The following is a 27,341-nucleotide window of genomic DNA, read 5'->3' as shown; positions in this document are numbered from 1 at the left end:
AATATTTTAAAAAAATATAAAAATAAATATATATTGTAATATATTAAAATTTTATACAGAAATAATTACTACTCTTATAAAATATAGTGAATAAATAAATATATTGGTGATTTAATATATTTAATTATGTTTATGATGTTCGGGGCAGAATCGGGATAAAATCGGGACGGGGGACACAAATACCATCCCCGCCCGGTTTTGGGGAAAAACCGTCTCAAACGGGGCAATTCGGTTCGGTTTTCGTGGGGCGGTTTCAAATTGCCATCCTTATAGGAGGTTGTATGCTTATATAAAATAAACACCCCGATTGTGATAATTAAGAGTTGTTATTGATTGTAATATTTTAGTTTATAATTTTTGTTGTATGGTTGTGTGAATGTTACAAATCAGATACTTTAAAGTATGTTGATTGTTATCTTGTATAATCATAGTTAGCGTTTGTCTAATTATTTTTCTTGATTCTTCAACTTTTGAGATTTTTAATGAAATGATGTTAACCGTTTAAAATTTTTTATTATCCCTCTTTTAGCTTAGTGGAGCTGGATCTCTAACCTCTCGCTCACCTGGTTAATTGGTTAAGTGTGTTTTCGACTATGTATTTAACCCAAACGTTCTCATTTTCACCTAATATAGTAGCCCAGTGGTAATAGTCAGCTTATGAAACTAGAATGATGACTTTGAAGTGTCATGTTAATTCTCTTTTAATTTAAAAAAAATAATAATACAAAATTTTTATATATTTTTAACCTAACATAAAATTAAGTTATAAAGGTAAGAATAATTTATTTTTTAACCTATCACTCTATTATGTCATAATTTCACCATGACACTTTTTAATACAAAATTTAATTAAAGAAAAATATAAGAAAAGAATGATGACTCATATTTTATTCTAATTAAAAATCTCTTAAATTACTATAATAAATAAAATTTAGTTAAAAAAAATCAAAGTAATTGAAGACAATTAATGAAAATAAATATATTTGATAGACATGATCACCCATCATTAATAACTAAGCGACACTATGGATTAATCAGACTAATACAAAAATGAAGATGATGAAATTCCTCTAGCTGTGGGTCCACGGCACCTTTACGATCTTCCGCCTGTACAATCCAATTCTTCCTCCAACGTGTATGTCAACCTGGACTGACGATTCATCTCTCTGTCATCCGATCATCTCTCTCTCTCTTTCTCTCGACAGGAATCACCAATTGCACAAGTCACGGGAGAATACATCTATCTCTTCATTGCTTTTTTCAGAATTCTCATCAATTACTGTTAAGATTCTCATCCATATCAACAAATCACCCTGAGAATAACCCTAATTTCGCATTTTCTTTGCGATTTGGGCACCGAAGGGTGTCTGTATGGTTTAATTTTGCGTATTTGGTTGAAGGAAACTCGAGATTGGTGGCACAATGAAGGCCATGGTGAGTATACAAGATCTTATTGAGGAAGTCAAAGTTCGAACGGTTTATTGGGGGCTATGTATTTTCGCCGTAACATACTTGTTGACGCGTACGTTTCTTTCCCCTTTTATTCAATTTGATCTTGTTTTTAGGTTCTCTTCTGGCTTCATTTGTTTGCTTTATTCGAAATTGCATATAAGGGTTGGCTTGTGGTTTGACTGGATATTATGGGTAGTTGTAATTTTGTCTTGAAGAAGAAGATAAAAATATTATTATGATATTTTCCACTTATTACTTCTAAACATTTGTAGCTTCGTATTGATTGCAGATACTAGTAAATCAATGTGGATGAATTTGCCTCTAGCAGTACTATTTGTTGCTGTGTTACGGATTTTGTTTAATGAAGTAGAGATCAGGCAAAAGGTGCAACAGACTTTTCGGCAAACGTATTTGTCACATTTGGAAAAGAAACAATTGTCTATTAATGACTCTCGGCTTTCAGCATTACCTCCACCTCCTAAATGGAAGAAAAAAATCGACTCACCTGTAATCGAGGCTGCAATGGCGGACTTCATTGATAAAGTTCTGCGGGATTTTGTAACAGATATGTGGTATTCTGATATTACAGATGATAAAGAAGGCCCTGAGCTGATTCGAAGTGTTGTGATGGATGTTCTTGGTGAAATATCTCATAGGCTGAAGGAAATAAATCTAGTTGATTTGTTGACAAGGTACATCATTATTTTGTGACAAAATAACACTTTCCAAAAAGGCTCAACTGGAAAGTCTTATTTTGTTATAATCACTTTATAAATTTGCCAAAGTAAAACGTGTAAGTCATGTTTGCATTTGGTGAAAAGTGGATGAAAAAAGTGATTTTTTGACAAATTTTTAGATCATGTTATAGAAAATTTTGTTGATAGCATTTTCTTTCCAAATGATATTTTTCTTGATCTTTTGGCAAAGTGAAAAAAGGAGGTTCCAAAGAAGCTATTATAGGCTAGAATACCAATAAGTCTTATTTATTGCAGGGATATAGTTAACTTAATAGGGGATCACATAGATCTTTTCAGAAGAAATCAAGCTGCTATTGGTGTGGATGTAATGGGGACCCTCTCTTCAGAAGAAAGGGATGAACGATTGAAACACCATTTAATGGCTTCTCATGAGCTCCATCCTGCACTGGCTTCACCTGAGAGTGAGTATAAGGTGTGCGTGGAGTTCCTTAGATCTTTTTTTGTTCTTCTTCATTGTGATTCTATTTTTCAGCACGTCATCTGAGACTTATATATTTGTCTCAGGTTCTGCAACGGCTTGTTAGTGGGTTATTGGCTGTTGTTTTGAGACCACGTGAAGCCCAATGCCCTTTGGTTCGGTGCATTGCCCGTGAAATTGTAACATGCTTGATTATGCAACCTATTATGACCTTTGCAAGTCCAACGTAAGTCTGTATCAAGATATCACTCTTATATTCTTCACGTGCCTTTGGTTACCTAGTATGTCAAACTAATTTAGATTTTAAGTGGGTTATATGCAATAAAATGACATTGGTAGTTGACAGGGTCTCTCCAGAAGATTAATTTATGAATTGCACTGGTTTGTTTGTAATGTTATGCTTGCCTAAAGAAAGCGTTTAGATAAATGCACATTCCCTTAATGTAAGTGCTGTAGGTTAATTTCTCACAGGCTATTGTGATATTATCCCTTTGTCTTCTAAAGCTAAACTCATAACTTAACACTAATGTAGAACTCTGTAAGTTTAGCTGATTCAGGAAATATATCAATAACCTTGTTTATGATGTCATTATATAGCATTAAAATATTACAGTTTTATAGCTGAACTTTGTTTGTCCTTTAGAAGTCGATATAATTATATTTGTGATAAGACAGTCATTTGATACAGGCAAATCTCCTTGTTTTTAGGTATGTCAATGAGTTGATTGAACACGTTTTGCTTATAATCAAGGATTTTGTGAAGAAAGAGACAGACCAGTCATCTAATGCAGGAGCTTCTAATCCTAACAATGCCTCTGCTTCAATTGTCCCATCTGCCGAACTTACCTCAAAAAATGATGCTTCCAGCCATGATGCTGCAAACGAAATGGCCTTGTCAAAAACCAACAATTATAAGGAGATCTTGGATGCTTCACTGAGTTCCAATTCAGAAGTGTTTGGTGAAGAAAGTTTGCATCTTCCATCTGCTGAATGGGCGAGAAATTTAGAAGCAGCGACCCAGAGAAGAACAGAAGTGCTAACGCCTGAAAATCTTGAAAACATGTGGACGAAAGGGAGAAATTATAAAAATAAAGCTCATAAGATTGATGCAGCGGCGGGTCCTCAAACTTCTGTTGTTGGTACAGAATCGAAAGCACTGGTGCAGCCACCAAGCAAACTGTCAACTGACACAAGGCTATATGATGGAGAAAACAAAGAGGTGTACACACCTTATAATGAAGATTTACAACTTATTGAAAGTGCATCACTTCACAATGATTTGGGAAACCTTACTTCAGCTGCAAATAAAATCACCCTTAAAAGATCAAATAGTACTAATTCTTTAACAGTTCAACCTACCAATGGTGGTGGAGGTCCCATTATTTCTGAGTTCTTCAATTCAGATTTTGAAAGGACTAACAAGTGGCAGAATTCTAGTAGTTCTACAGTTGTGTTGCGTAGTGAAGTTGTGCATAATCCAAAACTTAGGTGCCGGGTAAGAGATTTATATTCTTGCTCTCCTTTCTTTGTTCCTTTGTTTCGAAATATTTTGGGCTTATGTTCTGAGGTGAAAAAGGTAATCATGGTTTAGTTTAATTTTGATTTAAAACCACTTAATTATTTAGATTGAGCTCAATGAAGCTAATAAATCTGGCTTAGTTTGGTAAACTATGAATGACTTAACTCGTTAATATAGTAAGAGTGTAGAAAAGACAACTGTAACTTTGTAAATTAATCAAATTACGTCACTGTAAAGGTTTCCCGATACTAGTTCCACATTTTATCAAACGAACTTACATATCAAGTACATAAAAATCCGTTATTTTCATTTTTGTTTATTCAAACATTTATTTTGCATGACACTTAATTTTCACTTTTATCGAACACACCCTTAATTTGGGTTGTTTTTTCTGCCTGTGTTTTCTTGTTAGGTTATTGGGGCATACTTTGAGAAACTTGGATCAAAATCTTTTGCAGTTTATTCAATTGCAGTTGCTGCGGCAGATAACAACACTTGGTTTGTGAAAAGAAGGTCCTTACCTTATCCCACCATTCATTTTAGAGATTATTGTTTATCACAATTGTGCAAATCATGCTTCCATGAGGAGCTGCTGTTTATCAATATAGATATTTGAAATTGATACTTTTTTCTTTTGGGCATTATCATGGAACCAGATACAGGAATTTCGAGAGATTACATCGTCAACTTAAAGATATCCCTAATTACACTTTACATTTGCCACCAAAAAGAATATTCTCTTCGAGCACAGAGGATGCTTTCGTCCACCAGCGTTGCATTCAACTGGACAAGTATCTACAAGTATGGTTCAACTTACCTTTATGAAGATCCTGTATATCTTTCTCTTTTATCTCTTACTATGAGGCCTCTCTATGTCAGGAACTCTTGTTGATTGCAAACATTGCTGAGCAACATGAGGTGTGGGACTTTCTGAGTGTTTCCTCTAAGGTATGAAAGACTTCTCTAGTTGCAGTATATGGTCGAGGGATGATTGCTCTATCCTAATTTAATCATGCTAAAATCTAACACTTCCTTTTTTGTAATGAAGAATTACTCCTTTGGAAGAACTTCATCAGGGATCAAAACCTTTGCTGGTAAATCTCTTGGCATCTATTCGGCATTCTGGTTGGCCCAATTTGGAAACACTTTTGCCTCCGTTTTTTACTTTTTGGAAACAAAATTTAGTCACAGACATTTCTGTTTTTGTATGAAAATGATTCTAGATACAAAAACAAAAACAAAAGTGTTCCCAAATGGGGCCTCTTCTGTCCTTATTTGGTGTTTAAATGCTTTTCACGGTTTTGTAAAAAATCCTTCTCACGTGCAATCCCTAGAGAGAGAGAGAGGGAAAGGGGAAGGGGAGAGAGAGTGAGAGTGAGAGTGAGAAAGAGAGGAGGAGGGAAGTGAGAGAGAGAGGGGGTGAGATGGATTTTTGCACACTTTTATTTTGTGTGTTTGAACAATTTTGAGTATTTGATGCATTAAAACCATATATTTTGATTGGTTCATATTGTATACTTCCAGTACAGAAGGCCTTTTTTGCAGATGGTCGTGTTAATTCTATTTAGCTCTTGAACTGTATATATTAGAGCAATTTATGTCTTGATGACAGTTTCTCTCTTTCTTGATTTCCCTATCATGAACCAATCTTCTAATACATTACAATTTGCATATCCTATGTTTTCATAGGGAGTCATCATTTCACAAACACAAGTAATGCGATGCTAGTCGTGTTTATTTTCTTATTGATTGACTGCCTATTGTCTACTTTTTTTATTGATTATGTCCTTGATTGGATAGTTAACGTAGACGACGCAATGGACGACATTGTGCGGCAGTTTAAAGGGGTTTCTGATGGTTTAATGCGTAAAGTTGTTGGTTCAACATCCCCTCCTCGCGAGACACCCACTTCAGCTACTTCCATGAACTTATCATGGATTCCCGATGAAGTCAGGAATGATATATTACTGCTACCTGCTGGGGGTTCACCAAAAAAACTGTCTGACAGTGAAGAAGGTGATAAACATGGTGAAAAGGAGGCCCATGTGGAGGATGAGGAGTCCAGTGCTCAGACTAGTGGATGGCATTCAGATAATGAACTGAACACGAAAGGATTCCCTCCAAGGATTATTAGGCATGGTGAAAGGCATAGAAGTTTAGGCACTAATGATCAGCATAATTTGCAGAGCAACTCTATTACCCTTGATGAGTATCTAGCAGCAAATGGATCTGGCTCCTCCAATCAATTGGGAGATCCTATTGGAGTTCCACCTGAGGTATCAAACAACTATACTATCCATTTCAGTTTACTATTATTTAAAAGACAATGAAGTTATTTGACATTTCATGTTAATTATTTTGTCCACCTTTTTTTCTTTTACCAATTCACAGCTATACTGTCTAGGAGAAAAATATCGTCTCTCTACTTGTATATACTTGAGCCTGTTTGGTTACTCAATTTTCATCTGGATTCTAATCCAGATAAAACTACAATTGGCAATGATCTAGCTTAAAATCCATCTTTACATTTTTTTTACCAATGTCTCGGAAAAGTTTGGGATCATTATCCAGTAAGAATTTTATTTCCTAAATGAACCGCGAATAAGGGTGATCGCGGATTGGGTGGTTTGGTTATTTGGCTAGATATCAATCCATCCCTAATGAATCGGTTATTCTCAATCAAGACCTATATCTGGCGGGTCAGATGTTTGGTCGGTCTATCCATTTTTCGATATCCGGCCTATGCATAAAAGAAATTCACTTTCCTCGAAAACGGTATTTCTCACTCCATTATTTAAAAGATGCCGAAGTTATTTCTCACTTCATGTTACTTCTTTTTGTTCCTTGCATGTTTATAGCCATGTACCTTTTTAGAATAATTATTACTTGACCATACATAACACTGTTGGTTGTATTTTACTTGCAGTGGGCACCACCTAACTTAAGTGTACCTATGTTGAATTTGGTTGACAAAGTATTTCAGCTTAACAGAAGAGGTTGGCTACGGTATGTTGTTTGAATATCCTTCTAAGAAACCTTTTTTTTTCATTGCCAAGCTGATGGATGTTGCTTTTCCTTTTAGATATTTTTTTATAAAAAAGTTGCCGTTAAGTAATAATCCATTATTTTAACTTCCTCAATATTCTTTAATAATTGTAGTGTAAAATTCATTAAAACAAATTAATCAAAATCTTACAGCTCCAGCATTACTGTTTTTCTTTTTTTAGTAAAATGCTTTTTTGTTGTCCTTTATTGCTCATGAATTACAAGTTAGTACCTTCTGGATTCATAGTTGTGAACATGATCTGAATCATACTCTTCCCGTTGCTAATCTAACATGAAGTTTTCCTCATGATTGTTGTTGTTGCAGGAGACAGGTTTTCTGGATATCAAAACAAATTTTACAATTGATGATGGAAGATGCAATTGATGATTGGCTTCTTAGGCAAATTCAGTGGCTCCGTAAAGATGATGTTATTGCTCAGGGGATCCACTTGCTAAAAGATGTAAGAAGAGTAGTAGTTCACTATATGCAGATTTAATTACTTGTCTGGAACACTTTCCCTCCTAAATTCTAGTGGGCATTTGTATGACTAGGGCCTTGCTTGATCTGGGGTTATTTGAATAACCTAGTGGTTATTTCCAAATAACCTTAGTTTAAGAAGCGGGTTGTTTTTGTTATTGGGGCAAAATAACCCAAATGTCTTATTATTTAATATCTTAAAATGTCATAAAAAATAAAATAAGGGTAATTTGGTTGTTTGGCTGATTATTTGGATTATATGATGGTATAGATTGGATAGAACCCAAATCAAACAAGGCCTAGGTTAATGAAATAATGTAAACCTTCAACTGGTACTTAACAGGGACCAAAGAAATTAGCTCATGCACAAACTTGCTTTTGTATAAATGTGAATTTTTAGAGATCAAAACTTTTGGCTTTATTTGAAAATCTATTCTTGGATTGATTTTCTTGGATATTTTTTTCCGATAGACCTTGTCATAAGGAATTATGAATAAAAAATTCATAAATGAAGAGCTTGTTCTCGTGGACAAGAAACAAAGATTGTTTTGTATTTATAAAAATCTATCTTTTTTTTTGTGTCAGATTCTTTGGCCTGGTGGCATATTTTTTACAAAATTAAGAATTCAGAATGAGACTGATGATTGCTCAAGCAGCGACCAACCCCGTGGTAAGGGCCCTAAACAAATTTCATTTCAGCAACAGCTTGAGAATGCTCGTCGGGCCAGTGACATCAAGAAGATGTTGTTTAGTAAGTAATCAATTTCTTAATAAGTTTCTTTTTTCTTTTTAAACCAAATCTAGTTAGTATAGATAGGTCCATTTGGAATCACTTTTCTGCCAGTTGAGTTCGAGTTGAAAACTTAACTTAGTCAGACACAATTTAAAATATTTATTCTTAACCCATTAGTGTAGCTCAAATTTTTGCCTAATAGACCAAATGTCTTAAATTCGATTTATAGTAAGAACGCCCTAAGTTGAAGTGGAGGGACATCATTGTGTGAGTATGCTAGCTTTCTAAAATAAAAATAAAAATGAATCTGAATCAGGACCCACAATTTACCTCGTTTCGTTTGACATCTTAGAACCCAACCAAATTCAGTGATTTATGCTCATGAGTTGAAGTTTTTGGTTAATCTTTCTTATCAGATGGAGCTCCTAGTGCACTTGTAAGCTTGATTGGTTATAAGCAGTACAAGCGTGTTGCAAAAGACATATATTATTTCCTTCAAGTAAAAACACCTCTCTACATTCACACTTTCTGAATTATTTTTATTGTTTCATTCCAAAGTTTGGTGAATTAATAATAATCTCCACTTCAAATTATACAGTCAACTGTCTGCCTGAAGCAACTTGCTTATGCAATACTTGAACTGGTCTTGATATCAATATTTCCCGAAATGCGAGAAGTCGTTCTCCACATAAACCAGAAAATGAAGCCCCATCCTGAATAGCTAGCTACGTTTTTGACAGTTGGATTGAAGAATTGATGGCCGATGGAGATTCATATTTTTTTGTTCCTCGCTTAAAGTGTACAGGACCCGATATACTACTGTTTTATTTTCTGTATAGGCTATTTATATTTATCATAGTATTTTTTTGTTCTTTCCCTTTTGCTTCCTCTTGATGTCCTTTTTGGTGTAGTAATTTATTTGGCTGTTAAAATGCCTGTTAATGCTAGTAAAAAAGTTATTTTTGTGTTTTTTCATCAAGTGAATGAGAAATAGATCACTGGATTTTTAACTCAAGGTATATTACTTTAAAAAGATGCAAAATATTAACACAAGATAAAATTCCACAATGGATGATTTGATTTTTTTCCCATTCATTTAGGCACAAACATCTCTACCTTTGTTTTGCATTGTTTTCTTCCCAAAGGCAATCCTTAATACATTGTTCGATGACCTTAGCAAGTAGTTGAAAATATTTTAGGCTCAAATTACTAATTTAAAGAGGGTTATGGTTAGGGATTTGCTAGGAGACTGTTTTTATTATATTCTATAAAAATAAATAAATTATATAAACAGAAAACTTAAAAATGAATAAATAAATATATTTTAATTTTTTTTATTTAATCGTGTTTATTAGTGTTTGGAGTCGGAACAGACATGAAAATAGCATGCATATTATAATTATACTCCTTAGTTAGTTATATTCAAGATATTATAAAGATGTCTAACCAATTATTTCAAAGAAAAATATTTTTGTTTTGTTTTAAGTTTGATTTTTACTATAAAAAATAAAAAATAAAATTGAAGTGTTTATAATTGTGAAGGTTTGTACTATTTTTTTTGTAAATAATAAATTCTAAGAATAAATTGAGCTTTAAATGTAGAACTGAATTGTATACAAGTCAATCAATCTTCGATTGTTAAGAACTTAAGACAATTTAGGATGAATCGATGCATATTCAGTGATCTCATTCACCTCCGATGCATATAATTATCATTCATGATATTATGTTAAAATTTCGTTAACTAAAGTTAGTTGAGTCTGTTATAAAACTTAATTGTTTATATAGTCTTTTTGTGTCACTTAATATCATGATTTTTATGAAATTTAATTTAAATTTTTTTTTAATTAGTTAATTTTTTTTTAAAAAAAAAAAAATTAAAAAAGAACTAACCTAACACATAACAATAACGACCTTCTTAGGTCAAAATTTACCACTAAACTTAAGTTAAATTTAGTTCGCTTCTACTTAAGCGGTTTTAATTAATACATGTATCATTAAATAAAATAATAATAATAAAATTAATAAATAATGATAGTTAAAGTATATAATAAATAAATTTCAAATATATATTTGAAATTAATTAAAATACTATTATAATAATAAAATATCTAAAACAATAAAAAGGAAATGAGGATTTCCCTAGTAGGACACCTACTTTTTATTATTTTGTTTGGTATTTTATTTATTTTTCTGCTCCTCTTTCTTTGTCTTTGTGCTCTGGTTTGGCTAAGCGACAACCAAACCTGTAAAGAATGGTTCTTTAAAAATCTCAAAACCCCATAAGACTGAGAGAGATAGAGAGAAGGACCCAATAGTGGATCCTCCAAAGCCCCAATCACCCAGACCACCTTGATCGATATCTGAAAGAATGGCGAACCACGTTGGTCCCCCCGAAATCCGACGACTCACTTCTCCGACAAACAATTTCTACCGGATTATGGAGCCCGCCCTTTTTCACGACAATAAACTGGTAATTGTTCCTTCTATCTTTATGTACATATACTTATACCCTGCGCAGATAAGCTCTATCTGTCTTATGGGTTGAAGTTGGTTTGATTGATGGTTCAAAACCCACGTTTATTTGCTTACTTTCATTTCATTTCATTTCATTTTTTATTCTTCAATAGTTCTAGGGCTTGTTTAATTCCAATAATCAATCAAAGTTTGATTGATCCATCCCTATTGACAAGTAATTGTTTAGGATACCTTAGTCTACTAGCTGAATGATTCTCAGTTAACTAAGCTTTTGAATCAACCTAGAATGAGAAAAAAAGGAGAAAGCAATTGGGTCAATCACCAAATTTTGTACAGAGTATGTTTTCTAGGGTTTTGAGGTATCAGATTTACATGATTATTTGAAACCAATGGTTTAATCACAAGTAAAATTCGATATACTTACTGCGTATTTATAAATGTATTCGATTTGATTTGATACAGCGGATTTCAGGAAAGATTGGAAAGAAGTTTGGTAATGAGCTTACTAATGTGTGTACACTCACAGTTCCAAACGGATGCATATGGAAAATCCAATTGGAAAAGATTGACAATAAGTTTTGGCTCACAAATGGTTGGAACGAATTCGTAAAACACCATGCTATTGCTATAGGACATTTTCTTCTTTTCATATACGAGGGGAATTCAAGCTTCCGAGTTAACATACATGATTTGACAGTTTCCGAGGTTAAATATCAATGCCATTCACTTAATGGCTTTGAAGATCCTTTCAGTGGGAAGCACTGTACTCCACATTACAAAGGTGGTCTTGTAGATGAAGGAGTTGAAATCTCGAAAAGTTATTCTCCATGGGAAACACCACCCACTGCCTTTTCACGCAACAAGTTTTATGATGGTCAAATGAGTAGAAGTTACAGTCAGTCATATATGGGCAACCTTAACAATTCGCAGTTTCGATCTGATTTAGAAAATCCAAAACGGGAAGGAATGAATTCTTCACCAGAAGTCTTTAGGTTGGAGTATTGGTGCCCGAGTATGGGATACCATAGGGCAGAGTCATCCAAAAGGAACCTAATTGGTGAAAATGAGAATTTGATGATTGGTACTCCCTATATGGTATACAACTTCGATGGAAGTGAACTTAAAGGGAATGGTGGAAATTTAATCATCGATAAAGAGGTAGATGTTAGACAACCGATGGGTCGTATACGTGATGTTGGCATTCAATGCAGTTTTAATGAGAATATGACTACTGGATCTCATCTGCGAACTAAAAAATCTGAATCTAACAAGAAAAGAAAGGGAGATTCCATATCTGGTAAACTTTTTATATCCTGTTAAGTAACCCACTCAGGGAAAACTCGAGTGGTAACAGTCAATTTCCTCTGTTATACAGTGGAATGATGTGCCAGCCTTATTCAAGGAATTTGTTTTTGTTAACTGATCTTCTATTTGCAGAGGAAATGATGGCAGGAAAAGTCGGAGGTGAACTTAGAAGTCCCGAAGCTCAATCAGGGCTAAAGAGGTCTAGGGAGATATCACCCGAAGAAAAGGAGAGAGTTCTCAATGCATCGAAATCCTTTCAATCAATAAACCCATTTTGTCGAGTAGTTCTTAGACGATCCTATGTGTACAAAGGTGTAGGCTTGGTAAGTGAGTGCGTCGTGTTTGGAATTTATCCATATTAAAAAGTCAACTTAATGAAAATTTTGTGTTATTTGTATTATTTTGCAGCACATGCCTGCAAAATTTGCTGATACTTATCTCAGTGAGGTATCAGGATTTGTGGTGCTTCAAGGTCCTAACGGTGAGAAGTGGCCGGTTAAGTGCTTATGGAGAGATGGTTCGGCTAAGTTAAGTAAGGGATGGCCGGAGTTTGCATCTGAAAATAAGTTAGAAGAAGGAGACATCTGCATATTTGAGCTAACCGACGGGAGGGAGTTTGTGTTGAAAGTGATAATATTTCGAGCTCGAGGAGAAAATGCAGGTGGAATGATGAATCAAATAGGGAAAGGGTATAATATTAACAACAGCAGGCCAAATGTTCAACTCAATCAATTATCAGTTGGTTGTGATCTAAATGGATGAGTTTTTTTATTTTCCAACTGTTATGTGCGGCCTCTTTAATACAGATGTGCTTGTTCTCTCATAGATGGTATCATTTGACTTCAATTTTAACAAACTTGGAGAAATTGGTTCTTAATTTAAGAACTTCTATTTTATTTGAAAAAGAAGTGTAAGGTACAATAATGGTTCATTTGACTGGTACAAGTTGTAGCTTTTTTCTAATTGAATATGTAGAGATTGGAGATGGCTAATGGTTATGATTTATTGCAGTGATATTTGTGTATTTGGATTAGTTTGATAAGATTTTATAATTTTCTTTTCTAATAATAGTTATACCTAAGAATATTGAATCCGTTTATAATGTATTGTTTGTTATTAGTTTATGGGTTGAAGGCTTCACTTAAGAGCTTAACTGATGAGCTCTTTTTGTGATTAGCGCTTCTGCTCACTAGCTAGATCGGACTGTCTATACCTTTCTTTATCTAAGATCGCTCCCTTTCATTCTGGGGTGATTGAGAGATCGTACCATCTGAGCCGTTTTTTTTTCATGCTTTTCCCGGAGGTTTGGAGAAAGAGGAAAATATATTCTTCTTAGAGTAAGGCGGCTTACACAACCAGGACTTGCCCGTTTGGGTGGAGTAGTTATGAACCCTGTAGACCATTCCCATGGGGGTGGGGAAAGGAGGGCCCCAATTGGTAGAAAAAAACTCACAATCCCTCGGGATTATCCTGCATTTGGAAGAAGAAGTAAAAAAAGGAATAAATCTCGTGATCTTACACTTCCACTTTGATCAATCAAATATTTGATTCATATTTTTTTTTTATCATTTAACATCGTGACCTCACACTTTGGTCAATCAAATATTTGATTCATATTATTTAACCACTTTCAATTGATACCGGCTTATTATCCATCGGCAAAGCACATCCCAATCACACTTGGTTAAAGGTTATATTTGTTTGGTTAGGTTGCAAGTTCAAAACATACCTATAACATTTTTAATTTTATTTTTAACCATTTTAATATTATGTTTAACATTTTTTTAAACATTTTTTATTTTATGTTCAAAGCAAACTTCCGTCTCCCGTTTCTCCAATGTTTCCTCTCTTTATGGTTCCTATAATGAATCGGAGAACACTGAAGTGAAGAAAATGAAGTTGTCTCAAGTCGATGTTGAAAGAAAAGAAATGAAACTTTGTTATTCAATTTACGTCCTTCATGAATATTCTGAAGTTGAACCGTTTTTAAGCATTATTATATAAACTCCATTAGTTCTCAAACTCCATTAGTTCTTAAACATTATTGTATAAACTGCATTAGTTTTAAGCGTTGTCATGTTGCCTTAACTGCATTGTCATATTACGTTAAATGCGTTGTCAGATTGTCTTAACTACGTTGTCATGTTATCTTAATTACGTTGTTACGGTGCGTTAATTGCGTTGTCATGTTGTCTTAACTACATTGTCATGGTGCGTTAATTGCGTTGTCATGGTTGTCATGGTACGTTAACTACAAAAACTCAAAATGTAAGTGCCTAGAAGCCAAAGAAACCTAGTTCGCTTGCTTTTTCCTTCTCAAGGGTCTCAAAGTACTGATAAATGATGGTAACAACAAGCAATATTCCAGTTCCTGACCCAATTGCTCCAGTGAAATCAGCCAACACAGTCAATGTGCCAATGTAGATTCCACCGAAAACAGCATCAGTTGGGATATAGCGGTTAAATTCCTTTTGTAGATTTGAGTCTCTGTGTCCAGGCGTCACCATTGGTTGTTCCTACAAGTATAATAATAATTAACAATACATCCTCTTAAAAATAAAAATTATTATGATTATGAAAATGGCATTTTAAGTAAATTTGTAGTTGTGGTTGGGTCTCATCAAGAAATCGTCAATGCAATTTGGAAAACAAAATAGATTTTTATTCTTACATAAAATTGTTACTAAGAGCTGTTATAGGAATGATCTAAATGCATGATATACACAATGTATTTAATAATTAATTATAATACTAATAAAAATGTTTTAAAAAATTAATAAAATAATTGTATTTGAATAATAAATTATATTAATTTAGATAAAGAAAAGTTAATTTAAAAAATTTAAATTAAAATAAAAATAATTTAAATTTTTTGAAAAGATTTAGGTGATATAAGTATGGAGAGAGAACTAATTTAAATTTATTCAATTTACATATCACATATATTAAATGAAAGTTTGGTGTTTGGTGGTAGGTATTACCTTGTTGGGATGATATAACTATCTAATAGTAAAAATTATATAGGTATTTGGTTGTATTAATTTTATATTAACAGTAAAATTATTGTTATAACTTGTACCTTCAAAAGGGATATAAATTAGTACTACCCTATTACAACAAGTATTAAATTTCAATTTTTTTTTAATCATATTTTTTTAATATTAATCTTATTAGTTTATAATTTAATCTCTTATTAAATTTTAATTATTAAGATTTAAATATTTTTTAATTTGAGTATTTATTACATACTATTTTTAAATTTTTTTAATTATTTTATAAATTTATTATTTAAAAATTTAATTTATTATTTATTTTTAAGAAGAATGTTAATGTTTGTTTTTATAATTAGTAATATAAAAAATAATAATAATATTATTATTAATTATAATTATTATCTCTTATATTAAATACTTATTAGTTTAATTATTCATTTTAAAAATTATTATTTTCATATTTTAAACTAAATTATGAAATAATAATAATTATTTATTTTAAAATAATTTTTTATAGTATCTCCACAGCAAAAATAAAATAAAATGAAAGGTTTAAACAAATGATTCATTTTCTTTAATTGATTTATAATTTTATTATTATATATTTATTAATATTAATTATTGATAGATATTTATTTAATTATAAGAATTTAAATATAATAAATCATATATTTATAGAAGCTATATAATTATATAGCATTATTATTTATTTTTTAAAATATTTATATGATAATTAAATATATTTTTATTAGTTTAAATATAATTAATAATAAAAATTAAATAAGATAAATGTTAAAATATTTTATTTTTTTACTATTTTCTTATATCATCATATAGCAATATAATATTTCTTTATTTTTAATTTGTTTTGAAAAAGTAAATTATATTTTATAAAAAAAATCATTAATTTGGTACATTAATTTTTAAGTAAAATAACTTTCTTAATTAATTACCAAAAAAAAGTATAAAAAAATTTAAATAAGTTATAGACCCAACCAGATTTGAATGTTTGATTTAATATATATATATATATATATATATATATATTAATTCATAAAATAGACAAAATATATATAACCTTATGCCGCATCCATCTTGTATTAATAATACGATCCTTGCTCAGTAATGGATTCACCCAGCGCAAGACTGATAACAATGACACCGACCACTAAAGTCTTCTATTTTCGGGCTTAGCTTTTTTGTTTTCCAACTAACCGCCAAAGAGTGTGAATCCTGTTCGAAGGCATCAAAAACCGAACCCGGATATGGTCTTTTACTTTTATTATTGATAACAAAGAGTGAAAACATCATCCATAAACAAAAGTAATGATTTTTCACATTCAAACATGAATCAAACATGAAAGAGAGTGCGACTTGAACAATCAAAAACTACCCCTTAAGTATATATTATATATATAAAACTTCATAAAAATATTTAAATATAAATTTAATTTATTATTAATAACTTTATAGTTTGACCAAAATGTAAATAGACAACACAACATTATATCTTCTTCTTTTATTAATAATAACAATTATAATATTTGTACAATTTTATTTTTTCTCTCCTCTTTTTCACTCCAGCTGTCCAACATACATTTTTTATATTTTTCATTTCAATGGCGGTCTCAACTGGGTCCTGGGTCCTTATTTACAACCTTCCGAATGTGAGAATCCCTATGAACAGCCAATCTAGAGTTCTCTGCCCAGAATGACCTGTGTGTATCAATCATAAAATTAGGTTTAATAAATTAACCGGAACTTATATAACTTAAAAACTAACCAGTAAGCTTAGCCTAATGGCTGTCATCAAAACTGTCGCTCAAACCTTGAGAACTTGAGCCAGTAAGACAGTGCAATATCCCAATCTAGAAATTTGTGTTTGACTGGTTGCAAGCATTGAGTTCCCCTGAGAAGTATTGGAAAATCAAAATTTCAATGTTAGGATATTAAACGTTAATAAAAAAAAATGCAAACTATTTTTACCTTTTTATCCTTTGATTTAATCTTGAATATACGCTCTTAAGTTTCGATAAATTCTTAAGAAGCGACGATGTGTTCAAACAGTTCATAAACATGTTAGGTATTAGATTGAATATCAAAACCATGATATATCTAACTGTATCACGTGAAACCAAAGAAGAAAATGATTGTTTGATGCCTCTAGAGTGAAAAGAGGAGGCAACGTATTATATGCATACAACTAAAGACATATTTATATTCATTATTAGGTTTTCTTTTCTTAATAGGCGTATGAGCCTAATTCGGCCTCACTCTAAGCGCACGGGCCTTTTCGGCCCAACCAATGGGTGCAAGTTCTATTAACCATATATTTTATTTAATGTTTGGTTAAATTATATATGAAATGATTTACTATCTATAAATCTCAACTCAATCAAATCAGGAAAAAATGCATAACTTTAACCTAGAGAAGATGTAGCAGTAACAAAATGTTACATATTTAAAAGATGCTAGCCACATTTTGTGCTTAATACATTTGGTTCAAATTAGTTGACAATATGGTTCAAATTCTTTTCCCTATAAGGTTCAATACAATAATGGAATAATATATAAAAAAAATTCTAAATTATTTCCATTAAAAAAAAATTAGAAGAATAAGTATAAAATTCTTGAATGAATACCTTCACTAGTAGTAAATCATGACAAAAATCTTCCTAAATTACAATAGTTATTAGTAAGAACATATCATTTAATAACAGATTAAATCCTTTTCCCTTCTCACCCATTTTCAACATGTTTCCTTAATAATTTTAATTAACAAATCAAACAATAATTTAATTAAAGAAAATGACACATTTAAGATTGCAAATAATAAGCCATTTTTATTCTTTTACTTTTAGTGGGTGATTAATTGTAATAATCAAACAAGGAACAAAACATCCTTATAAATTTGTTTTTAACATTCGTCATTTCACATGGGTCTGGTCCCCTTTGACCAAACGGACGTTTAATTTGCCAATTATTCAGCTGAAGGCTTGAAGCATTGTTCAACACAGACATAATAAAAATTATGTCAATATATATATATTTTTTTTTTAAGTATTTTGGGATATTTATTTAATTATTTTAAGACATATATAATTTATGTTTAAAATTATAATTAAATTATTTCAACCTCTTTTTAGAATTAATTTGGGTAAAATAAATATAATATTTTAGCCCCAAATTATTTTTGGATTTTTAATTAATTTATTTAATTAGTGTATAATTATCACAATAATTAATCATAATTTAGTTTTAACTTCTCCCTTTAAATTATTTTAAAATTTTAATTTAAAAAATTTAAAATATTATTTTTTAAATTATAAATATAATTATAAATTGGGATATGTCCAATTTTCATGATTACAATACCACAAATAAATAAATTTTTATATAATAAAATTATATAAAATGTTTTTTTAATATAATATATATTATTATATATTAAAAATTTATATTATTATAAAAAAATAAACTTAAAACTCTTAAAATATAATGAATAAATAAATATATTAATGATTTTATATATTTAATTGTGTTTATATTGTTCGGAATCAGGGTAAGATCGGGGCGGGACGAGACAAGGGACACAAATATCATCTCCGTCCAATATAGGGCTGCAAATGAGTCAAGTCGCTCTCGTGAGTCATTCGCAAGCTGCTCGGTCAAAGTTCGACTTAGCTTGACTTTGACCGAGTTCGAGTCGAGCTCGAGCCGACTCGTTTATTATTTGAGTCGAATTCGAGCTCATATAAAGCTTGCTCGATAGCTTATCGAACCTCATAATATATAAATATTTTTTTATTTATTTAATATTAAAATTTTACACAATATTTTTTTTTCTTTCCCCAAAACATAATATGTAGGCTCATAATCCCTAAAGTAAAACCTTAATTCCTAATATTTTGTTTCATTCATCATATTCTACCGTCACTTTTCATTTCTTCTTCTTCATTACTCTTCATCTTCTTCTTCTTTAGTTATTTTTCTTCAGTTATTCTTCTTTTTCAATAACTCTTATCTCTTTTTTTTAGTTTTTCTTCTTCTTTTTTAGTTTTTTTTCTTCTTCAATAACTCTTATCTCTTATTCTTTAATTTTTATATACTTCTTATTCAGTTTTTACAATTTCTTTTACTTTTCATCTCTTATTTTTCTTTTTCTTTCTTCAATCTTCACATCTCATTAATTCACAAAATTGTATTAGTAATTAAATTTATTTTAACTTCTTTTATATTTATTGTTTTTGCTTTTAGATAAGTTTGATTTATTTTTGTTTTAAGTAAATCTAGCAACAAAGAAAAGAAGGAAACAACTATTTTATTGGTTAACATCGGTAAATTAGTCTTCTTTATTCTTTTCTTTATGATTTCTTCATGTATTAGGATAAATTTATGTTTATATAGATAGACTTAAACAAATATAAAAAACATTGATTTTCAATTAGAAAATATGATTAATTGAGTAGAAAAAAAGTTCACAAATAATATTAAGGATTTATGATAAAAAAAGATTAATATATTATATATATATATATAATAATAATAATAATAATAAAAAAAGTATATTATAAATAATAATGAAAGAGATAAATAAATATTATTATATTATATATAATAAAAATAAATATTGAGGATATAATAATTAATATATTATATATAATATTAAAAAGATAAAAAGTTAATATATTATATATAATAAAAGTAAATACTAAGGATGTAATAACGAGTATATTGTATATAATATTGAAAAAAATAAAAAATAAACGTTAATATATAATGAGAAATGATTAGGTGAGGGAATTTGGTGAGGGAATGACTTGACATAATCTCTGAAAAAATCAAATAATTTCTCTTTTTTTCTCTTTCCTCCCACTTTTACATTTTCCAACCAATGAATGAAGGTGATGCCAAGTCATTCCCTCACCAAATTCCCTTACTCTATCACTCCTCATATATAATATATGTAATATTGAAAAATATGAAAAAATTAATTTATTATATATAATTCAATTTTTGTTCAAGCTTTTGAGTCGAGTTGGTAGGTAATATAGTCAAGTCGAACTCGAGCTCAAATTTATAAGCTCGTTCGAGCTCGAGCTCCAACAAGCTTGAGCTCGGCTCGGCTTATTTGCAGCCCTAGTCCAATTCCTGATTAACTACCGATCAAACCGAAGAAAAACCGTCCAAAATAAGACAATTCAGTTTAATTTTCGCTGAACGAATTTAAATTGTTATCCTTAATCACGTCTAATGAAAGTTTAATGGCATGATATATACAGATTTTATACAATATAATACATTATTTATTTTTAATTTTTTTTGAAAAAGAAAATTATATTTTATATAAAAAAATCAAATAATTATTTTAGTACATTAATTTTAAAGTAAAATAACTTTTTAATTAATTTTAAAAAAAGTATAAAAAAGTTGAATAAGTTGAATGTTTGATTTTAAAAAATACATTTATAAGTATATATTATATACAAAAAAAAAATCATTAAAATATTAAAATATAAATTTAATTTAAAATATATTTATTAATAATAACTTTATAATTTGACCCTAATGTAAATAAACAACACATAACATTATAAATATATATATAAATATATTTTTTATTAATAATAATAATTACAATATTTATACAATTTTATTTTTTCTCACCTCTCTTTCTCACTCTAACTCTCATTTCATATGGCTGTCTCAGTCCTCTGCATATGTCCAACTTATCTTTATATAGACCCTCGTATCTAGCCAATCTAGAGTGTCCTACGCAGCATGGCCTGTGTGTATCAATCATAAAATAATGTAAGTTTTTTTTTCTTAATTAATTTATAACCGCAACTTATATAACTTAAAAACTAACCAGTTAGTTTAGCTTGAGCCAGCAAGACGATGCAGATCTCCCCGGCTATGAATATGCAAAAGGCATATGGAGATCTTCCAGAGCCCTAACAAGTATTGGAAAATCAAGATTTTAGAATCAGGACCTTTCATTTTTTATAATTAATCGTTTAAAAATTAATAAAAAATATACAATATTTTATACCTTCTATCCTCTGATTTAGTCTTGAATATACGTACGCTCTTGAGTTTCGGTAGATTCTCAAGAAACGACGATATGTAAAAACAACTCAGAAATTTGTCACATCTTAGATCGAGCATCAAAACCATGATACGTCTAACCGTATCCATGTGAAACTAAAGACGTGAGCGTCTGCCCTTAGTAAATGAGTGTCTCTAGAGAGAAAAGAGGAGACAATACATTATATGCATACAACCAAAGACCCATGAGTGATTTTCTTTAGCATAAGTCACCATATATTTATACCCAATACTAGGGTTTTATTTTTCAATACGCGCATGACTCTAATCGGCCCAACCCTGAGCGCATGGGCCTTTTGACAAGTTGCAAGTTCTATTAAGTTATTAACTATATATTTTTATGTTATGTTTAGTTAAATCATATATTAAGGGATTTGTAAATTACTATCTATAAATCTCAACTCAATCAAATCAGCTAAAGTTAAATAACTCTAGCTCTGAAAATGTAGTGGTAACAAAATGTTACATGTTTAAATGATGTCACACACATTATGTTTTTAATACATTTTGTTCAAATTTGTTGCCCTACAAAGCTGTTCTCTAAATTTGTTTAATACAATAATGGAATAATATACAAAAAAAAATTTCTAAATTATTTCCATTAAAAAGGGAATAAAAGAATAATATAAATTTCTTGAATGAATACCTTCACTAGTAAATATAAATCATGACAAAAATCTTCATAAATTAAAATAGTTCTTAGTAAGAACATATCATTTAAGAACAAATTAATCCCTTATCACCCATTTTCAACATGTTTCCTTTATTATTTTAAATTAACAAATCAATCAATAAATTAATTAAAGAAAATGACACATTTAATTCTTCCAAATAGTAATAAGCAAACAATGAAACAAACATCCTTATAAATTTGTCTAACATTCTTATGTCTTGTCTAACTCAAACATTTATTTTCTTTCAAGATTTGTCTATCTTTATTAAATACTTGTCAATCTTCTTCAACCATTTGTCGATTTTTTACCGATATCCAGTATAATAGTACTCTAGCAAAAACTCTCAAATTAGACGTGTCTTCTCACTGAAAAGAATTAATAATTGGTGGATGATTCTTTCTTTATGACTGATCTTTTCTGAAAATTAGCAAGCTCCTTCTACTTTTGAAAATAGAATTGATATCTCAAATATAAATTTAGGTTAAATCAGTAGTCTAATAATGAAAACACAAGATGTGATCAGGGGCGGATCTATGTAGCCCACCTCCGGAAAAAAATTACGATCCCATAATTTTTAAAAATTTCAATATAATTTATTATTTATTTATTTAATTATTAAAAAAATGATAAAACTTACATTTATTCACTCATTTTATCTATACAAAAAAAAATTATTATTTTTTTAGGCTCAACTCTGAATCATAGATCTGTCCCTAGATGTGATACCAATTATTATAAAATAAAGAACAAAATAAATTATTTAAGAGAAAAAGAAAAGATATAGGGCGACAAGCGAAAAATAATTCAAGAAGATTGATCAAATCTCGTCTAATTTCTATAGCGGCAACAAGAGGTGAATATCTCCAGTCTCCTTGAGAGATACTGGGTTCGAGCCCGTTAGGCGACAAGTTCCGCGCCTAATTAAATGGTTAAGTGTGTATGCGGACTATATGTTTAAACCCTTATGTCCACATTTTTTGAAAACACTTTGAGTTTAAGCGGAGGACCATAGTAGTGGGGTGTCATACTAGTTCTCTTTTAATTTCCCCAGAAAACTCGTCTAATAATGACCTAATAATGAACACATCCTTAATTAAGTGTGTATACAAACTATATGTTTAACCCCTTGTGTCCACATTTTTTAGTAGCGATCTGAGTCCCTGTTGTGTGCAATTCCAGAAGTGGGTGATGGAATTGCACGTTCGTGGTAAGACTATTATTCAGGCGTTGAGACCATAACATGTTACACGAAAGCTGATTCAGCTCCCACTTCTGGGAGATCAAACAAAGCCCGATTAGTTTCGGCTATACAAGAAATGAAAAACATAAGTAATATAGGGACAAAGTCATACTGGACCATTGGTTTTTGATACCAACAAGTTGTCATACCGACTAATTAATACGTACAATTGAGTTTTTTAGAAATGTCAAAACGAGACGAGGAAGGTCTTGTCAGATACCGCGTGAGAGACACGTAAAGAGAAACCTACTAATTATTGATGGGCATGACTATTAGGTTGGGTGAAGCTAAGTAATTAAAAAAAATAGAATTTTGTGGGGTTGAGTATAGCTTTAATAATATTTTGGGCTTTCATGGGCTCGTTGAGATTATTAAGGGCCGGCCCTACGCACCTATTCATAACATAATAAGAGCCCATTTAATCATCTTTTTGTCTACGAATTTTTTTTTTTCTGGATTTTGTGAATAATCATTTATTATGACTTTAATAAAGTAATAGAGTATATCCCATAATTTGAAATGATAAGATAGCCTAGTAATTAATAAGGTTCTATCCAATGGGAAAAGTAATTAAGTAATTTTGACATTTAATATATACAGTTTTTCTCTAAAAATTCTTGCACAATTTATTAGATTAATATTAAGAGCAGAGACGAACAGTTCAGAAGAAGTCGAACACACGATGAGGTTTGCTAGCTTCTTCAAGGTGTACACGGAATCTACAAATTCAAAGTCTCTAGTAAGTATAAAGTTTTTCTCGTCTTTCTTTTTAATATAAAATTTGCGATCACGGATATATATATTTATTTGCATTTTTTTGTAAAAGTATAGAATTGTGTATCTTGAAATTCATAATTAACTGCTGAGACTATTATGTGCTTGTGAATAATAACATTTTGTGTAAGTCTTGGAGTATGTTTGAGGTAGGTTTTTTATAAATGATATGATTATTTGAATAATAGAGATAAATAAGTTAACTGTTTGGGGTTATTTGAATTAAATGATTAAAATGACTTTGCTTGTGATTTTTCTTTTAATTTACATATGAGATTTATTCAAAACTTATTTTTCTTTATAGCAACTTCCCCAAAAATTTGTTGAAGAACTCGAAGGATTTGTACCAAGGAAACCTACCTTGAAAAGTAGTCGGGGAAGATGTTGGACGGTGCACATAGAAAAGAAGGGACACGATTTCTTTTTTATGAATGGATGGTCAAAATTTGTATCTGACATATCGCTTGAAGATGGTCATGTCCTGGTTTTTGATTACGATGGAGATTTATGTTTTGATTTTATGCATTTTGGGCATTCAAAGTGTGGACAAAAATTTGTTCAACCTCAATCAACCATGAATGACTCGGAAAATGTTGAGGAAGACCAAGATGAAGATGACAATGAGGACGATGACGATGATAAGGACAAGGACAAGGACGATGACGAAGACTATGAAGCTGACAAGAACATTGATGATGGTGATTATGAGTATGATGATAATGTTGTAGAAGAAGTGGGCGATGATGAGATTGAGGAAGTGCAAGATATAGAGCAATATGACATGGAGGAGGAAAAGGAAAGGTTGAAGAAGCTCAGGAAGACAAGTTTAAGCATCACTAAAAAGGAGAAACAAGGGCCAATTACCCATTCTAGTAAGTATTATTATTATTACATTACTAATTAATATAAAATTCTCAATTCCACTCAAATATATATATATCATTTCTAATAAAAAAAATTCAAAGATTAATATGTTTCTAATTTTATTAGAAAAAGGAAAAGCAATTGTGGAGTCTAATGTTGGCCTAATGGTGAAAGGAAAACAATCATCTTCTTTTGAAATTCCTAAGTTTGAGAGTGAGGAGACCATTTTCAAATACGGGATTATTAAGCGTCCTAACAATCCTTATTTCGTGACGAGACTTAGACAGGACAGACATAATGAATTAGTAAGACACATTTTTATTTAAATTTTTAACTTATAATTCTTTGATATATAATTATTATGTAATGTAGCATCTTCCTGCTCATATAATGAAAGACAACAACATTAAGCTTTCATCGTCTGTGATGTTGGTGGATCAAGAAGGGAGGCAAATTTACACTAAAGTTGTGACATGGAAAGATGGGAGGACCGTGCTCACCAAGGGATGGAAGTTATTTGTGAAAATTAACAAACTAGTCGAAGAAGACAGATGTATTTGTGAGTTTGTCGTGAACCATCAAGCTGAACCGTCTACAATTTACTTGAAGATGACGGCTCTTCGTGCCGGATCATGGCTTCCCAAATAGATTTGTTTATTTTCCATTACTTTGAATTATGCCTTGCAACAAACTCTCTTTTTTTACTTGTTTTTGTTTGAACTTCTAAGACACCCTATGAATCATTTTTCTTTTCTTTTCTTTCTTTTTTTTTTTTGGAAAAACACCTTGTGAACTTATTTTCAATTTGTATTTCTATTATTGTTGAACTTTCTTATCTTATGATGGATTAATGTCAAATATATATATATATATATATATATATATATATATATATATATATATATATAACGTTATAATTTTTTAACATCAAGAATAGATTAATTGGCTTCATTTCACATAAATATATTGGTAAAGTATTTTGATGGAAGAATGTGATCAGTGATTTATTTAGGAATTTGTGTCTAAGTTCAATTTTTAACTGTCATTTGAATTCAGTTTAAAAACTTTTTAAAATAAAAGTGTTTCGAATGACATATATCATAATCTCACAAAAATATGAGTCAATAATAATTGTTTGTTCATAAAATTTATATATGGTAACAAAATTAGAGTATATATGAGTCAATCATAATCTTTATATATATGACTATATGAGTATAAAATTTCTTTGAAAAAATTGTTCTTCTAGTTGGTTGCAGTGTTATACCCGTAAAGGGAAAATATTAGAATTAGCAGAAATTTAAGGTATAAACTTGACATTTAAGATAATTATTTGTTATATAATTAATCTTAGCAAAATATATAACTACAATAAATCTGTGACCAAAATTGTCTTGCGCAATTAATTTTAAAAAAATAATAAATAAAGTTTAATAAGAAATAATTAGAGTTTTATTAAATTTCTTAAAATGAATTTAGCATTTTAATTAATTGTGATTTTATGCCATTTTAAGCCTAAACTACAACAGTAAAATTTATATATATTGGTGTGAGTAAATTTTCTATTTCCTATTATATTTTGAAGCATTTGATAACTCTTGAAATCTAATAAGAGTGGGAAAAATCATTAATGACAACTAAATATTGTTCTATATATGTTATTACTCTTAAAAAATTCAAGTGTTTGGATTTGTTTTTAAATTATTTTTAAAGTTATTTTTATTAAAATATCCTTAGAATTCAATCATCTAAAATTATATATATATATATATATATATATATATATATATATATATATATAAATAATTTTGTTGATAAATTAAATGGTTTGATAGTTGAAAAAATTAAAAAGATGTGATAACAGGTGTTTAAAAAATGAAAAATCTAAAATCAAACACGCTCTAATAGCATAGCTACATTTTAATTACCTCTCATTAAAATAAAAGTTTATTTAGATATATCAACTTTTCAGATTTTATTTATTTTTAATTTTTACTTAAAAAATATTCAACTTTTCATTTGTTAACAAAGTCTCGTGTAATTAACTTATTTATTATTAAAAAAATCAACTTTTCATTTTAACCTTATTTATCATTTATTTTAAATTTTTAAAAAATATATTATCTTATAATTAATTTATACCTATATATTTATTAAAAATTGAATTAGTTTGAAAACAATTAAAAAATGATTTATATAATCTCACTATAAAATCAGTTTACACTAATATAATAAAATTTTAATTTTTCAAGAAGACCAACCATCTGACCACTTGTCGTCGATAAACACTAAAGTAAAATATCATCTAAATCTAATAAGTCACTACGCCTAACTTACACCCATATTACCAGGAAATTTGATGAAATGACCAGAATAATGAACCATTTTTTAAAATGACTATGATGGATAAAGTTTGTAAAAATAATTTTTTTAACCTATGCATTCTTGTGACGCGACGAAATGTACAAAATCTATCTCTAAATTTCTTCTATATGAGTGCAA

At 30.0% G+C, this 27,341-nt stretch overlaps 3 protein-coding genes across 3 annotated transcripts; all 3 read left to right on the top strand.

Annotated features, from left to right (window-relative positions):
• The first annotated feature begins 1,078 nt into the window (after positions 1-1,078).
• Positions 1,079-9,279, top strand: LOC124933925. The gene is made up of 15 exons (XM_047474369.1): positions 1,079-1,522; positions 1,742-2,144; positions 2,445-2,622; positions 2,715-2,854; positions 3,337-4,123; positions 4,560-4,660; positions 4,804-4,948; positions 5,027-5,095; positions 5,196-5,241; positions 5,948-6,423; positions 7,074-7,153; positions 7,518-7,653; positions 8,256-8,421; positions 8,820-8,902; positions 9,002-9,279. The coding sequence occupies exons 1-15, from the start codon at positions 1,423-1,425 to the stop codon at positions 9,122-9,124; spliced, it is 3,033 nt and encodes a 1,010-aa protein (XP_047330325.1). The 5' UTR covers positions 1,079-1,422; the 3' UTR covers positions 9,125-9,279.
• A 1,344-nt stretch (positions 9,280-10,623) lies between these two features.
• On the top strand, positions 10,624-13,187 carry LOC124936512 (B3 domain-containing transcription factor VRN1-like). Its single transcript, XM_047477016.1, has 4 exons — positions 10,624-10,876; positions 11,344-12,178; positions 12,319-12,509; positions 12,595-13,187. The coding sequence occupies exons 1-4, from the start codon at positions 10,775-10,777 to the stop codon at positions 12,946-12,948; spliced, it is 1,482 nt and encodes a 493-aa protein (XP_047332972.1). The 5' UTR covers positions 10,624-10,774; the 3' UTR covers positions 12,949-13,187.
• Positions 13,188-23,883: 10,696 nt separating this feature from the next.
• Positions 23,884-25,487, top strand: LOC124935520 (B3 domain-containing protein REM20-like). The gene is made up of 4 exons (XM_047475950.1): positions 23,884-23,940; positions 24,280-24,847; positions 24,966-25,144; positions 25,212-25,487. The coding sequence occupies exons 1-4, from the start codon at positions 23,884-23,886 to the stop codon at positions 25,485-25,487; spliced, it is 1,080 nt and encodes a 359-aa protein (XP_047331906.1).
• The last annotated feature ends 1,854 nt before the right edge of the window (positions 25,488-27,341 follow it).

Source organism: Impatiens glandulifera, chromosome 4 (assembly GCF_907164915.1).
Source record: "Impatiens glandulifera chromosome 4, dImpGla2.1, whole genome shotgun sequence".
Taxonomy (NCBI): domain Eukaryota; kingdom Viridiplantae; phylum Streptophyta; class Magnoliopsida; order Ericales; family Balsaminaceae; genus Impatiens; species Impatiens glandulifera.
This window is presented reverse-complemented; position numbering and strand designations above follow the sequence as displayed.